General features: G+C 37.7%; 1 protein-coding gene across 11 annotated transcripts in view; it reads left to right on the top strand.

Moving 5' to 3' along the window:
• Nucleotides 1-14,988, top strand: part of dock7 (dedicator of cytokinesis 7) — a 281,118-nt gene that overhangs the window by 161,522 nt on the left and 104,608 nt on the right. For 6 of the 11 annotated variants that reach the window (XM_051932685.1, XM_051932688.1, XM_051932687.1 and 3 more), the window contains exons 22-25: nt 581-750; nt 6,040-6,132; nt 7,118-7,207; nt 10,576-10,671. In XM_051932685.1, the coding sequence (XP_051788645.1) occupies nt 581-750; nt 6,040-6,132; nt 7,118-7,207; nt 10,576-10,671 (449 nt within the window). The remainder of the gene's footprint in view (nt 1-580; nt 751-6,039; nt 6,133-7,117; nt 7,208-10,575; nt 10,672-14,988) is intronic. The other 5 variants (XM_028810931.2, XM_028810929.2, XM_051932689.1 and 2 more) reach the window with 2 other exon arrangements.

The following is a 14,988-nucleotide window of genomic DNA, read 5'->3' as shown; positions in this document are numbered from 1 at the left end:
GAGCACTGTGACAAACTCTCAGGTAAAATACAAATGTAAATTTTGAAAAAATTACTAAATACAGAATTAGTATACATAAAGACACAGATTTATTTAAATAAACAGGTAAACAAAGCAGTTTGAAACTGATTTACATAAATGAGAATCAACAATAATCTGTCCATTAATTAACTGTTGAACTATGGCCAGTTGACAACATAGGAGAGGAAAACAAAAAATGCTATTCAGCAGCATCCCTGAAGAAAATAAACCTCTGGGGGGGTCTTTGGTCAATTGTAAGGGAGAAGGTTAAAGACCAAGTCCCATACAGTCAGGGTCCTAGCGGCCTAGGCCATTTAGCTGCCCACCTCCTCCTGGGCTTTCTATTTTAGAGTCTACAGCAGAACTTGGCATTTAATTTCCAGAACTCTGGTGGAGCTGTGGTGAATTCAATATGGTAGTACCTTGTGATAATTAATAACCATCCTTGTACCTTTTCAGGAATCCCCTGTTAAATTCAGTCAGTGACTACAGTTCTCTGCAATGTTCTGCGCTAGTGCTTACTAAGCAATAATTCTGTAATTTTGTTTTATTTAATTAGGTCCTGGTGGTCTAGGAGGTTCTGTACATTATGCTACTATGGCTAGATCAGCAGTCAGACCTGCAAGCCTTAACCTCAATCGTTCAAGAAGTCTTAGTAATAGTAATCCAGATATCTCTGGAACGCCTACCTCACCAGATGATGAAGTAAGGTCAATCATTGGAAGCAAAGTAAGTTGTTTTTGAGACTTGTTTTTTAATGCAAACACACTGAGCCAGAAGCACATTGAAGGAGATTGGAGGTTTCTAGTTGTTAAGTTACATGTTTTATATATTGGCAAATGTGATCAAGGCTTTATATTACTAAATTACATAATGCAGTAAACTAAAATAATATGGTATGTGTGATTTTTTTTTTTTTTTTCTCCTCCTCTAAGTTCATTTTCTATGAAAAAGTTTAAAATCGTAGTTTCCAGTTGCCTTGAGTACTGTGTAAACTATACACTTTGGACTCATTGTAAGATTTCAGTGACTTAAATTAAAACAAAAATTGGGAATGGTGTAAGGTAGTAACTTGAACTCCACATGAGAAGGGAAAACTGATTATTTCCTATATTTTGAATCATTATTGTAAAGACAATCACTCAAGATAACTCTTCAGTTTCTATATTGAAGAGTGGTGACCTTGGCCCTCAGAAATCCAACCCTAACGGTGCATAACATGCTAAAATTGTCATGGAACCTTCATTTCTTACACTTTGTTTTTCTCCTTTTGTATATACACATTTACACAGTACTACTGTAGATCTGCTTTCAAATGTATATGCCTTGCTTTATTAAACATACCATAAGTATGTTCTTCATGTTTGAAGACAGTCTTATTTTTATTATATGCTTTGTATTTATGCTTTTGGAAATTTTCATAATTTCTTTAAAATCAAATGATATTCATGCCTTTACCTTTGCTAATTGTATAAACATCACAACTATACTTTTTTTTTTGGGTTGTAAATATTAAGAGTATGGTGACATACTGATTAGTGCCAGTGCCTCGCAAATCCAGGATCCTGAGTACAAGTCCTGTCTCCCGTAGAGATTTCATGTTTTCCCAGTGTCTAAACAAGGTCTTTAGGAACACCAGTATTCTTACCATATGCCAAAAATGTTATTGTCCGTTTAATTGGTGATTCTAATTTAACCCCACATGAGAGTCTGTGGGCCCTGAGATGACTTGTTATGCCTTTTAAGGGTTGGGTTCCAGGCTTGGTCCCAGTTTTGGTGACCTGGGCCCTGGTGCCAGAAGTATGTGATTTGTTTTTTTTTTTATTATGTTCATTTTTTTTCCCCATACAATCTCTGTCATGCACGTTTATGGATAACATGGTGTAGTTAGTAATGTTGTTTCCCATGGTTTCTAAATGTGTCTTGTTTGTGTGAAGTTGGCATGTTGTCATGTGTTTCCTTTAAAAGACTAAAAACTTGCTGTCAAATGTATTGTTCAGACTATTTTGTGTGGGGTTTTGGCTCTACCACACACACACACACACACACATGGTCAGTTGTCTATCTGTCTGTCTGTCTTATAGTGCCTTTTCTATCTATCTATCTATCTATCTATCTATCTATCTATCTATCTATCTATCTATCTATCTATCTATCTATCTATCTATCTATCTATCTATCTATCTATCTATCTATCTATCTATCTATCTATCTATCTATCTATCTATCTATCTATCTATCTATCTATCTATCTATCTATCTATCTATCTATCTATCTATCTATCTATCTATCTATCTGAATTGCTGTGCTCTTCGTTACCTCACCCCATGAGTCACTTTGTAACAGATAATCAATGTTTAATTTTCATCTGCTCCTTTTTTGATTCATTATGTTTTGTTCTACAAAATATATTAAGACAAGCCATTTTCATGATGCCCATTGTGTATGTGAATAGCTTAGAATCATGTAAAGATGTACGTACACTCCATTAAATGTTTGAGTATGTGGACATGTGAAAATTTGATCCCAAATTCAAAAGTATCTATAAATAAAGGTGATGTAAATGAAAAAAAGAAACAATGACATTGCTATAATTTATTAAATGTAAAATGAACAGATGTACTATTTCTGTCTTTGGAGAAAGTAAGCCTTCCTCTCAGTTCCCCAAAGCTGGTATTAACTCTTCAAGTAGGGGTTTCCTATAACTGTCTACTAGTTGCTGATATGAACTGGGATAAAGTTTCCCACTCATCCTTGTAGAATTATTTCAGCTGTGTAATGTTTTAGGGTTGTCTACCATGCACAGATAGTTTTTCAAATTATCCCACATCTTCTCTATGGACTTCATATCCGGGCTTTGATTTGGACATTCCAGAATCTTCTTTTTCTTTCTTTTCAGCCATTTCTTTGTGTATTTACTGGTATGTTTGGGGTCACTGTCATTTTGAAAGGTCCACTTTTGGTTGAGCTCCAGTCATCTAACACATAGTCACACATTATTCTCAAGCACTCTCTGGTACAATGAATAATTCCAATGATGGTGAGCTGCCGGGCAGCATGGTGGCGCAATGGTAGCGCTGCTGACTCGCAGTTAGGAGACCCGGGTTCGCTTCCCGGGTCCTCCCTGCGTGGAGTTTGCATGTTCTCCCCGTGTCTGCGTGGGTTTCCTCCGGGCACTCCGGTTTCCTCCCACAGTCCAAAGACATGCAGGTTAGGTGGATTGGCGATTCTAAATTGTCCCTAGTGTGTGCTTGGTGTGTGGGTGTGTTTGTGTGTGTCCTGTGGTGGGTTGGCACCCTGCCTGGGATTGGTTCCTGCCTTGTGCCCTGTGTTGGCTGGGATTGGCTCCAGCAGACCCCCGTGACCCTGTGTTTGGATTCAGCGGGTTGGAAAATGGATGGATGGATGGTGAGCTGCCCAGGCCCTCCAAACAGCCCCAAACATTTCCACCATCATGCGTTAAATTTTGTAATCGGGTTCTTCTGGTTAAATGCTGTCTGTGGTTTTTGCCAACCATGTCTTATGGGTGCTGTGGCCAAATAACACGATATTTGACCCATCTGTCCTGAGCGCACTCTTCCAGAAGTCCTGGTCTTTGCTTAGGTGTTCATGGATTAACTTTAGTCTTGCCCTGATGTTCTTTGAGGACAGCAAAGGCTTCCTCCTGGCACACCTCTGATAAAGATCTAATTTATGCAACCTCTTTCTGATATTACACTAATGCACTTTGACATTGTCAGCGGGAAGAGTTCACCGTAGGCCAGAGGTTTTAGAGACTTCTTTCAGCATTTTGCTTTCAGCTGTGGGGCTGCACACAATTCTCACTTTTTTTGAAATCTTCTCAACTTGTAGATGATCTTCTGGACAGTGGAATGGTTGATTTCCAGTTGTTTGTAGATCTTTTTAATCACCTTCCCAGATTCGTAGGCATTTAGAACTTTACAGCTAAATGTCTGAGCTTAAAATAAGGTGCGGTCAGACAAGATCCTCTATAATGGTCCAATCATCTGCACCTGAGTGGTAAACGTAGGGGTAAACTTATTTTTTTTCCCATACTGTATGTAAAATTTGCATTTGTGTTTATTTAAATTATACAATGGACTACAAAACATAAGTGTGACAGGATATTTGTTATATCACCTTTATGTAAAGATACTGTTTAAATCACAGATGTCGAACTCCGGTCCTGGAGGGCCGCAGTGGCTGCAGGTTTTCATTCTAACCATCTCCTTCATTAGTGACCAGTTTTTTGCTGCTAATTAACATCTTTTGCCTTAATTTTAATTAACTTGACTCAGCCCCTTTGTTGTTTCTTTTTCCTTAATTAGCAGCAAAACAATAATGAGACACAAAACGAGCTGCCCACACGACCAGCTATCCACAATATCTGAAAATAAAGAAAGGTGAAGGTCACAGTAAGACTGATCTCTCAGATCACCAAACAATTTTGACGGTGTTCTTAGAAAAAACAGTAGTACTAGGGTGTTGTACCGTGTTAGCCATTATGAATGTAGAGAAAAGCCAAGCAAAATGACACCTTTTATTGGCTAACTAGAAAGATTACAATATGCAAGCTTTCGAGGCAACTCAGGCCCCTTCTTCAGGCAAGATGTAATCTTATTAAGAAGAAGATGTCGCTGTCCATGTGTGCCAGTTTCTTCCACCGGGTCTTCAGTTCCATGTAGTAGCGGTACATTTCGGTGTCTTGTATATCTGTAGTACTAGGGTGTTGTACCGTGTTAGCCATTATGAATGTAGAGAAAAGCCAAGCAAAATGACACCTTTTATTGGCTAACTAGAAAGATTACAATATGCAAGCTTTCGAGGCAACTCAGGCCCCTTCTTCAGGCAAGATGTAATGTAAACGATTACATCTTGCCTGAAGAAGGGGCCTGAGTTGCCTCGAAAGCTTGCATATTGTAATCTTTCTAGTTAGCCAATAAAAGGTGTCATTTTGCTTGGCTTTTCTTTAGAAAAAACAGAAAATCAACAATTTTGGAAATGTCTGCTGTGGCAGAATGAGAGCAGCAACAAGCCATGGAATGAAATAACAGGTTTGATTAACAGCAAGAATCAGCTTCTCATTAAGAAAGTGGTTGGAGTGAAATTGGTTGGAGTTTGAAGCCCCAATTTAGGTGGTCATCTGTTGGCTCGTTTCACATCTCATTTCTGTTTGGCTGTCATTTAATGAAGAAATGAATCAAGTCAGAGCACTGAATCCTTAAAAACAGGGCTATTAAAACAAAGGGCAAATGAGTGAATTAGCAGTGAAAACTGGTCACTGATTAGGAAAAGGGTTAGAATGAAAACCTGCAGCCACTGCGGCCCCCCAGGCCTGGAGTTCGACACCCCTGGTTTAAATGAAGAGCAAATCTTGATAGATCCAAATGTGTTTTAAAAAAATAGTGAGGTGTGAAGGATTGTATTAAACAGAAGCGTTTAAAGAATGTTTTAACTTTGGATGCAGTGCTTTTGAAAGGCTGTGCTTTTTCAGATTTTAGACTGCGCTAAATTTGTACACCTCATGTTAGTTTCGCTAGAATTAAGAACAATTTTAAACAGGGTTGTCTATAAAAACCCAAATGATGTAGGCTTTGGTGGTAAGGAAGGAGAGCGGGAGAGAAGGTAAGCAAATGCAAATCTGTTCCTTTGAAATGAAATATATTTTTTATAGCTCAGCCAGACCTGCTGTTTATCCCACAATATCCCACTATTCAAGGCTTATATAAAAGTGTAATACTATGCTTGTATATACTAGATAAATATTTCTTGTTTATTTACTTTTCAGAATCATACTGTAAAGCAGCATGTCTCTAGATATTGGTGTTCACACCTATCTTTCTGTGTGCAGACTGTTTCTTTCTATTACTAAAATGCAATTTTAAATCCACAAGTTAATTTATATCCTTCAAATGCATTTTCTTTCCATAATCTAAAGATTTAATATTGGTTTTAATTTTCTTGATGTATAACTTTTCATTCCTCTCCTCTCCCTGAATGCTTCCTTACCCGCTCAGGGTTTAGACCGCTCCAATTCCTGGGTAAACACTGGTGGTTCTAAGGCTGGCACCTGGGGAGCCAACCCCAGTTCAAGTTCTGAATCAATGCAGGTGGTGTTTTAAAAGTCAGATATTTACATACACCCCTTTTTTCTGTCCAATTTACTCGTTGAACCTTTATGTTGTTAATTTTATTTTCCTTCCATTTCACATATTTAGCAACATGCATGGCTTTTCCCATTTATTAATTTTGTTTTTGCACGTACAAACATGCATGATGTCTCTGTGAAACAAAAGGCATGAAATCGAATGATCTTTAGCACTCACACTTTACCTTCTCTAAAACTAACTTAGTGTGATGACCATCTGATCCCACTTTCCCTCAAGGTGCAGATTTGTGTAAGACCTCATGGTGGTGCTAGTGCAGTTTTTCTAATAATGTTTGTTAATCTTAGTTGTGTACAGTCGCATTGAAACATCCATGTACCTAAAAACTGTGTCCAGTAGTAACTTTGCATTAGACTCATCTTCCCTAAATTGTTAATCGGACATTAACCTCCGCATGCGTAGCTGTTGTTATTGTGGTCTGTGGAAGTTAGCATGGTGCTTTTAGTTAAGTTGCGTTTTTAAATTTCTCTGTGGGTTTCTTTCAAGTTGATTTGTTATAAAAATATTTTCTCTTTAGTTAGGCCTGTTACCACGTGACAAAAAATAGAAAATGCACTTTTGCTTAAGAAAATACTTCTAATACTGTGTGATAGGCTTGTTTTAATAAATTTAATAACTTTGGAGTTATTATGTAAATAACTCTGATATAAATTAAAGTAAATATTTTGGAGGACAGAAGATTTTTCTGGGGTATCTGTAAATAATGTATTTTTTGTTAAAATCATTATTGAATAATAAACACAGGCTCAGAAGAAATTTTACAAATATTTATTGGCTGTGAAATATGAATGATTTATACATTCACGCTTACTATGTTTTTTTTTTTTTTGTTTTTTTATTTTATATTTGTTTGTCTGTTAATTTATCACTTTTATTTTTTTTCCCTTCACTAATATGTTGTCACCATTCATTCATGTCCACTCCATAGGCCATGGATCGAAGTTGCAATCGCATGTCATCGCACACTGAGACTGCAAGTTTCTTGCAAACATTAACAGGACGATTACCAACCAAAAAGGTAGACTGTGGTGCCTGCCGAGGCACGCTGATGGCAGTTTGAAATTTAAACGAACCTCTGGGTTCTAAAGTACAATCTGAAATTTGAAGGTTTGACTGACTAACTGATTGAATGACTGGCTGTTCAGCTTTCATATATTTTTTTAATATGAAATGCCAGTGCACCTGAGCCCCCTGTGTAGCAACATGTTAACTCAGAGGTTCTCAAACTAATTTAAGGATTAATCCAAATATCTAATACTGTAATATGCATGTTGAAGTAAGCTTCAATACCCAAAGCAGATCATCAGATACGGGACCCCATTCACTGTGGAAAATATGATGACTGCAATTAATAGTTTAAGTATGAAATATGTTTGGGAACCTATGAGCTAACTCAATGATTTCTGGGTTAAGAGACAATTGCATCACTGGCCAGCTTGATGTGAAATTCACACCTGCTCACGTTACTTTTATTTTTAGGGATGTTGATTTTTATAAGCTTTTGTTATTTAATGACGCTTCCAATCTTCTTAACAAAGCATATTAATATGTTAATTGATATAATTGTTCTGTATTTATATAGTTCATATTTGTATGATCTGTTTTATGAAAGGATGTAGAATGTATTTGTTGTTAATGTTAAAGTTCATACAGTACAACATATTCATGGTCAAAGGGGTATGCGAAAAACCAAGTAATTTCCTTCGGGATTAATAAATTATAATAAAAAAATAAATAAAAAATAATGGATTTGAAATATACAAAGAGACCAGAGAATGTCATGCAGCAAAGTAATGTGGTAAACTACCAGCCAGAGATTTACATTGTCATAGTTTATTAAATAAATCATAGAAACCTCCAGTTCAGGGTCATGTGTAAAATAGCAGTGGCAGTTTTTCCATAGTGTCCTTTGGGATCACAGCAGCCCTGACTTAGTTACTTACCCAGTATAAAGGGGCATTTCTCTATATTATACAGTATTCTTACAAGTAAAGCCATTCATAACCAGACTTCTCTTCAAAGTGGAGTGTTTGGTTACTAGAGACACAGGACAGACACTTGGAACAAAACCAATCATTGCTGTTTAGTTAATGTTCTTGAATAGATATTCAGAATGTTTTAGGTAATGGTAGCTAAAATAATTTAAACAGCAATCTTCTGCTTTTTCTTTGCTGCTTGTATTAATTTAAAGGTTAACCCTGAATATTTATTTGTAATATTTTAAACTCCTGGAAGTTACTAATTAATATTCAGGTGCTGGTCATAAAATTAGAATATCATGACAAAGTTGATTTATTTCAGTAATTCCATTCAAAAAGTGAAACTTGTATATTTGATTCATTCATTACACACAGACTGATGTATTTCAAATGTTTATTTCTTTTAATGTTGATGATTATAACTGACAACTAATGAAAGTCCCAAATTCAGTATCTCGGAAAATTAGAATATCAATTAAGACCAATGCAAAAAAAGGCTTTTTAGAAATGTTGGCCAACTGAAAGGTATGAACATGAAAAGTATGAGCATGTACAGCACTCAATATTTAGTTGGGGCTCCTTTGGCCTGGATTACTGCAGCAATGCGGCGTGGCATGGAGTCGATCAGTCTGTGGCACTGCTCAGGTGTTATGAGAGCCCATGTTGCTCTGATAGTGGCCTTCAGCTCTTCTGAATTGTTGGGTCTGGCGTATTGCATCTTCCTCTTCACAATACTCCATAGATTTTCTATTTGATTAAGGTCAGGCGAGTTTGCTGGCCAATCAAGAACAGGGATACCATGGTCCTTAAACCAGGTACTGGTAGCTTTGGCACTGTGTGCAGGTGCCAGGTCCTGTTGGAAAATGAAATCTGCATCTCCATAAAGTTCGTCAGTAGCAGGAAGCATGAAGTGCTCTAAAACTTCCTGGTAGACGGCTGCGTTGACCTTGGACCTCAGAAAACACAATGGACCAACACCAGCAGATGACAAGGCACCCCAAACCATCACTGACTGGAAACTTTACACTGGACCTCCCGCAACATGGATTCTGTGCCTCTCCTCTCTTCCTCCAGACTCTGGGACCTTGATTTCCAAAGGAAATGCAAAATTTACTTTCATCCGAGAACATAACTTTGGACCTTTTTGTCTTTAGCCCAGGCGAGACGCTTCTGACGCTGTCTCTTGTTCAAGAGTGGCTTGACACAAGGAATGCGACAGCTGAAACCCATGTCTTGCATACATCTGTGTGTGGTGGTTCTTGAAGCACTGACTCCAGCTGCAGTCCACTCTTTGAATCTCCCCCACATTTTTGAATGGGTTTTGTTTCACAATCCTCTCCAGAGTGCGGTTATCCTTATTGCTTGTACACTTTTTTCTACCACATCTTGTCCTTCCCTTCACCTCTCTATTAATGTGCTTGGACACAGAGCTCTGTGAACAGCCAGCCTCTTTAGCAATGACCTTTTGTGTCTTGCCCTCCTTGTGCAAGGTGGCAATGGTCGTCTTTTGGACAACTGTCAAGTCAGCAGTCTTCTCCATGATTGTGTAGCCTACAGAACTCGACTGAGAGACCATTTAAAGGCTTTTGCAGGTGTTTTGAGTTAATTAGCTGATTAGAGTGTGGCACCAGGTGTCTTCAATATTGAACCTTTTCACAATACTGTATTCTAATTTTCCAAGATACTGAATTTGGGACTTTCATTAGTTGTCAGTTATATTCATCAACATTAAAAGAAATAAACATTTGAAATACATCAGTCTGTGTGTAATGAATGAATCTAATATACAAGTTTCACTTTTTGAATGGAATTACTGAATTAAATCAACTTTGTCATGATATTCTAATTTTATGACCAGCACCTGTATGGCCAAGTCTACTATAGTACGTGTGGTGTTTGTTTCCCAAACCACCCTTTCCCTGAATCCTCTTGTTTTCACTGTGCTCTGTAAAGTATACTTCCTTGGTAAAAATGAGTATCCGTTTATAGACACTGCTTACAAATAAAAATGTTATTATTTTTAATTTTCAGTTAAAATTTAACAGTATCAAGTCCATTCCACTTGATAGCAAGAAAAAAAATGTCTTTGACCTGCATTGTCTAGAAAAGTAAGCCAGTATATTTGTTGATGAATATAGCTTTTTTATTAAGACATTTTATTTTTGGGACCTGTTTTTCAGTTCCTAAAGTCTATCATTCTAGATTAATTTTATAATCATAATTCATATCTTCTGTATTACATGCTGAAAGGCCTGTCAACTACATTTCAGGGTAGTCATTTTATTAAGGTAGTGCATTGTTACAGTGAGCACTTTCTCTGAGATGCCATCTCCTGTTTCATTTACCTGTGTGGCTACAGTAAAAAAAAATATCTTCTAATCTATTTTTCTTTTTTAAATGATATCAGCTGTTGCATGAAGAGCTGGCTTTACAATGGGTTGTCAGCAGTGGTAGTGTCCGTGAAGGAGCTCTGCAGCAAGCCTGGTTTTTCTTTGAGCTCATGGTAAGTGTAAAGCAGGACTGCCAGGTGGCTGCATTATGGTTTCTGAAATTCAACATTTTTAACTTAATGTAATCATGTCTTCTTAGAGAGTCAAGGCCAGGGAGCTGTCAAATGTCAAGTCCTGTTAAAGCCCACTGAGGAATGCCTTGTGTGATTTTGGGCCATATAATAAATAAATTGTTGTTGTTGTCACTTTTTTGTCAACTTTGAATAGATCAAGATGGTATAGGTTTTATTATACCTTGATATAACTAAAGTAATAATCACAGAATATAATACTAGCAGTAACTGAGGCTTGCGTTTCATTTTTTTTCTTGTGGAATAGCTGAAAATAGTAATAATTATAGTACTTACTGGAACTGAGAAAAATGTAGAACTTGAACCACAATGACACTTGCTTGCAATTGGACATGCTGTGTCACCTGGGCTAATATGCTGCTGCCCTAGAATGGCACTTAGAAGACCCATTCTGACCATTATTAGGGGAATATAAATTATTTATTTATTCCCCAGACTGATTTAACTTTTTGGTGAGGTTGGATTTTTCTTGGCTATAAGATTAATCCATTAGTGAACATTCTTTTTTCTTTAGGCTGTCTCCAAATAATTAAGAATTTCTTTTCAGTCAGTCAGTCAGTGCGTCAATCAGGCACATGTAGCCATGTGTATGTGTATAAAAATGTATATATGTATGTGGATATAGATATAGACAGATGTGTATGTATCCATCCATCCATCCATCCATCCATTTTCCAACCCGCTGAATCCAAACACAGGGTCACGGGGGTCTGCTGGAGCCAATCCCAGCCAACACAGGGCACAAGGCAAGGAACCAATCCCGGGCAGGGTGCCAACCCACCGCAGGACACACACAAGCACACCCACACACCAAGCACACACTAGGGACAATTTAGAATCACCAATCCACCTAACCTGCATGTCTTTGGACTGTGGGAGGAAACCGGAGCGCCCGGAGGAAACCCACGCAGACACGGGGAGAACATGCAAACTCCACGCACGGTGAACCCAGGAAGTGAACCCGGGTCTCCTAACTGCGAGGCAACAGCGCTACCACTGCGCCACCGTGCCGCCCTGTGTATGTATACATATATATATTTATATACTGTATATATATGAATGTATGTATGTATGTGTGTATATATATATATATATATATATATATATATATATATATATATATATATATACAGTGTATATATAATATAATGTGTGTGTGTGATGGAATAAACACACAGAAACTCAGGTTAAGAGTTGGGGATCCTCCCTGTATACTGGGTGTAGCGTCCAGTACAAAATAACAGTCAAGTTCAAAGCAAAACATTTCACAAAATAAAGGTCTGTCTCGGGTTCTTTTATACAAAAAACAAAGGAAGTGCAATTAACGGGGAGAAAGTGCAGGGAAGGCTGAAGCTGATGTCAAAAGTAGTGGCTGGAGATGATGTCAGGAGTGAGATTGATGGACTGTAGTCATCGGGGCCGTCCGGAAACATGGTGACCCCACGGAGCCAGCCGTGGCCGTTTTTATTCTGTCGTCCTTCTGTGGAGTTAAGGAAAGAAAAGCATTAGTACCTCGTCTTATCCCCTTGTCTTTCGATCTTTCACGTGTGATTCAGCCTTTTGACTGTCCCTTAAGCGCAAGTGTGTGACAATATGGATGTATATATGAATGTGTGTATGTATATATATATATATATATATATATATATATATATATACAGTGCATCCGGAAAGTATTCACAGCGCATCACTTTTTCCACATTTTGTTATGTTACAGCCTTATTCCAAAATGGATTAAATTCATTTTTTTCCCTCAGAATTCTACACACAACACCCCATAATGACAACGTGAAAAAAGTTTACTTGAGGTTTTTGCAAATTTATTAAAAATAAAAAAACTGAGAAATCCCATGTACAGAAGTATTCACAGCCTTTGCTCAATACTTTGTGGATGCACCTTTGGCAGCAATTACAGCCTCAAGTCTTGTTGAATATGATGCTGCCACCACCATGCTTCACTGTAGGGATGGTATTGGCCTGGTGATGAGCGGTGCCAGGTTTCCTCCAAACGTGACGCCTGCCATTCACACCAAAGAGTTCAGTCTTTGTCTCATCAGACCAGAGAATTTTCTTTCTCATGGTCTGAGAGTCCTTCAGGTGCCTTTTGGCAAACTCCAGGCGGGCTGCCATGTGCCTTTTACTAAGGAGTGGCTTCCGTCTGGCCACTCTACCATACAGGCCTGATTGGTGGATTGCTGCAGAGATGGTTGTCCTTCTGGAAGGTTCTCCTCTCTCCACAGAGGACCACTGGAGCTCTGACAGAGTGACCATTGGGTTCTTGGTCACCTCCCTGGTCGCTCAGTTTAGATGGCCGGCCAGCTCTAGGAAGAGTCCTGGTGGTTTCGAACTTCTTCCACTTACGGATGATGGAGGCCACTGTGCTCATTGGGACCTTCAAAGCAGCAGAAATGTTTCTGTAACCTTCCCCAGATTTGTGCCTCAAGACAATCCTGTCTCGGAGGTCTGCAGACAATTCCTTTGACTTCATGCTTGGTTTGTGCTCTGACATGAACTGTCAACTGTGGGACCTTATATAGACAGGTGTGTGCCTTTCCAAATCATGTCCAGTCAACTGAATTTACCACAGGTGGACTCCAATGAAGCTGCAGAAACATCTCAAGGATGATCAGGGGAAACAGGATGCACCTGAGCTCAATTTTGAGCTTCATGGCAAAGGCTGTGAATACTTATGTACATGTGCTTTCTCATTTTTTTATTTTTAATAAATTTGCAAAAACCTCAAGTAAACTTTTTTCACGTTGTCATTATGGGGTGTTGTGTGTAGAATTCTGAGTAAAAAAAATGAATTTAATCCATTTTGGAATAAGGCTGTAACATAACAAAATGTGGAAAAAGTGATGCGCTGTGAATACTTTCCGGATGCACTGTATATAAATGTGTGTGTGTGTGTATGTATGTATGTATGTATATATATATATATATATATATATATATATATATATTTATAATATAAATTTTTTTTTTTAATTTATATATTTAGGGCTGGGAAATGATTTAAAAAGAAAATAAATCATTGTGATTACTTGCATCTAACATGAATGTATGTAGTCATAAAATAAGTGCTTAAATCATGAATCACAAAAATAATGTACAGTCAACACAAAGGAATTAAAACAAAAACTTTATGGCATAGCTTAAACTTAAAAAATGACCTTAAACGTGAACTTTTAACAAAATACTACTTGAACAAGTATGACCTAAACTGAATGCCTTCCTTAAAGGAATGTTGAAAAGAAGTCAATAAGAAAATGAAGCCAATGTATTATAAGCACCTGTAAAAATAAGAACAAAAAAAATCTTGTGTTAATTCTCAGATTGGCATAAAACACAGATGTGCCAAAGTTAAACTAAATGATCGGAATGACTGTAGATTTTGAATGCACTGCTAATGACTGATTTAATTGAAAGTTATAAGCATCTCCTAAATGGGCATACATTAAAATTGTGTTAAAACTGCGCAAATACCATCCTTCATTGTTCATCATCATCATCGACGCAGATGTTTTTGAACTGGTGAACCAGGAAAATAACAGTGTAGTGTCACTGGGTCTTGACCTGAGAGAAATACACTCCTCAGGTGGTTGAGACCTGTTTGAGAGGGATGGGACTACCTGGAGAAGCCAACATAAAAGCAGCTTCCATGTTCACTGTTTTGCAGACTCCCAGCACTTAGAGCGCATTGTAGCCGCCAGGAGACATATGTTGGAGGTCTACTTGCCATGGTGTGTGTTAGCCACTGACTGTCGCAGAGCTGAGGGACAGTGGGCATACAAAGTCCAATGTACTGTATATTCATTTCTAGCATTAGCATTTGGTAAGGGTAGAACTGTAGTGTAATATTAGTTTTATGATATAACAGGTCAATCTGATTTAGTATGAGTTGATGGGAGTTGTGCATCATACTGTAAGCACCCTGTAGAATTAAACTTTAACATACACTGCAAAAAATAAGATTCTGTTTTGAATTTGGATATTTTTATTTTGCCATCTCCAAATCAGTTACAGAGTTGCTTTAGATCCTTTGTGACTACAGTAGATGGCCTTTTGTGCTTTGGACAGACAGCACATTGTAATAATATTAGCACTGTCTCTTGTACGGCGCACAGTAAAATTCTTACTTGCATGGCCAACAAACATGCAATATGTCACCAGTCTCCAATGCCTTGATAAAAAAAAATGTATGTGTTGCTGCTAAATAAAAAAAGATGTTAAGCATAC

The sequence above is a fragment of the Erpetoichthys calabaricus genome, chromosome 10 (assembly GCF_900747795.2).
Source record: "Erpetoichthys calabaricus chromosome 10, fErpCal1.3, whole genome shotgun sequence".
In the NCBI taxonomy this organism is placed as follows: Eukaryota; Metazoa; Chordata; class Cladistia; order Polypteriformes; family Polypteridae; genus Erpetoichthys; species Erpetoichthys calabaricus.
This window is presented reverse-complemented; position numbering and strand designations above follow the sequence as displayed.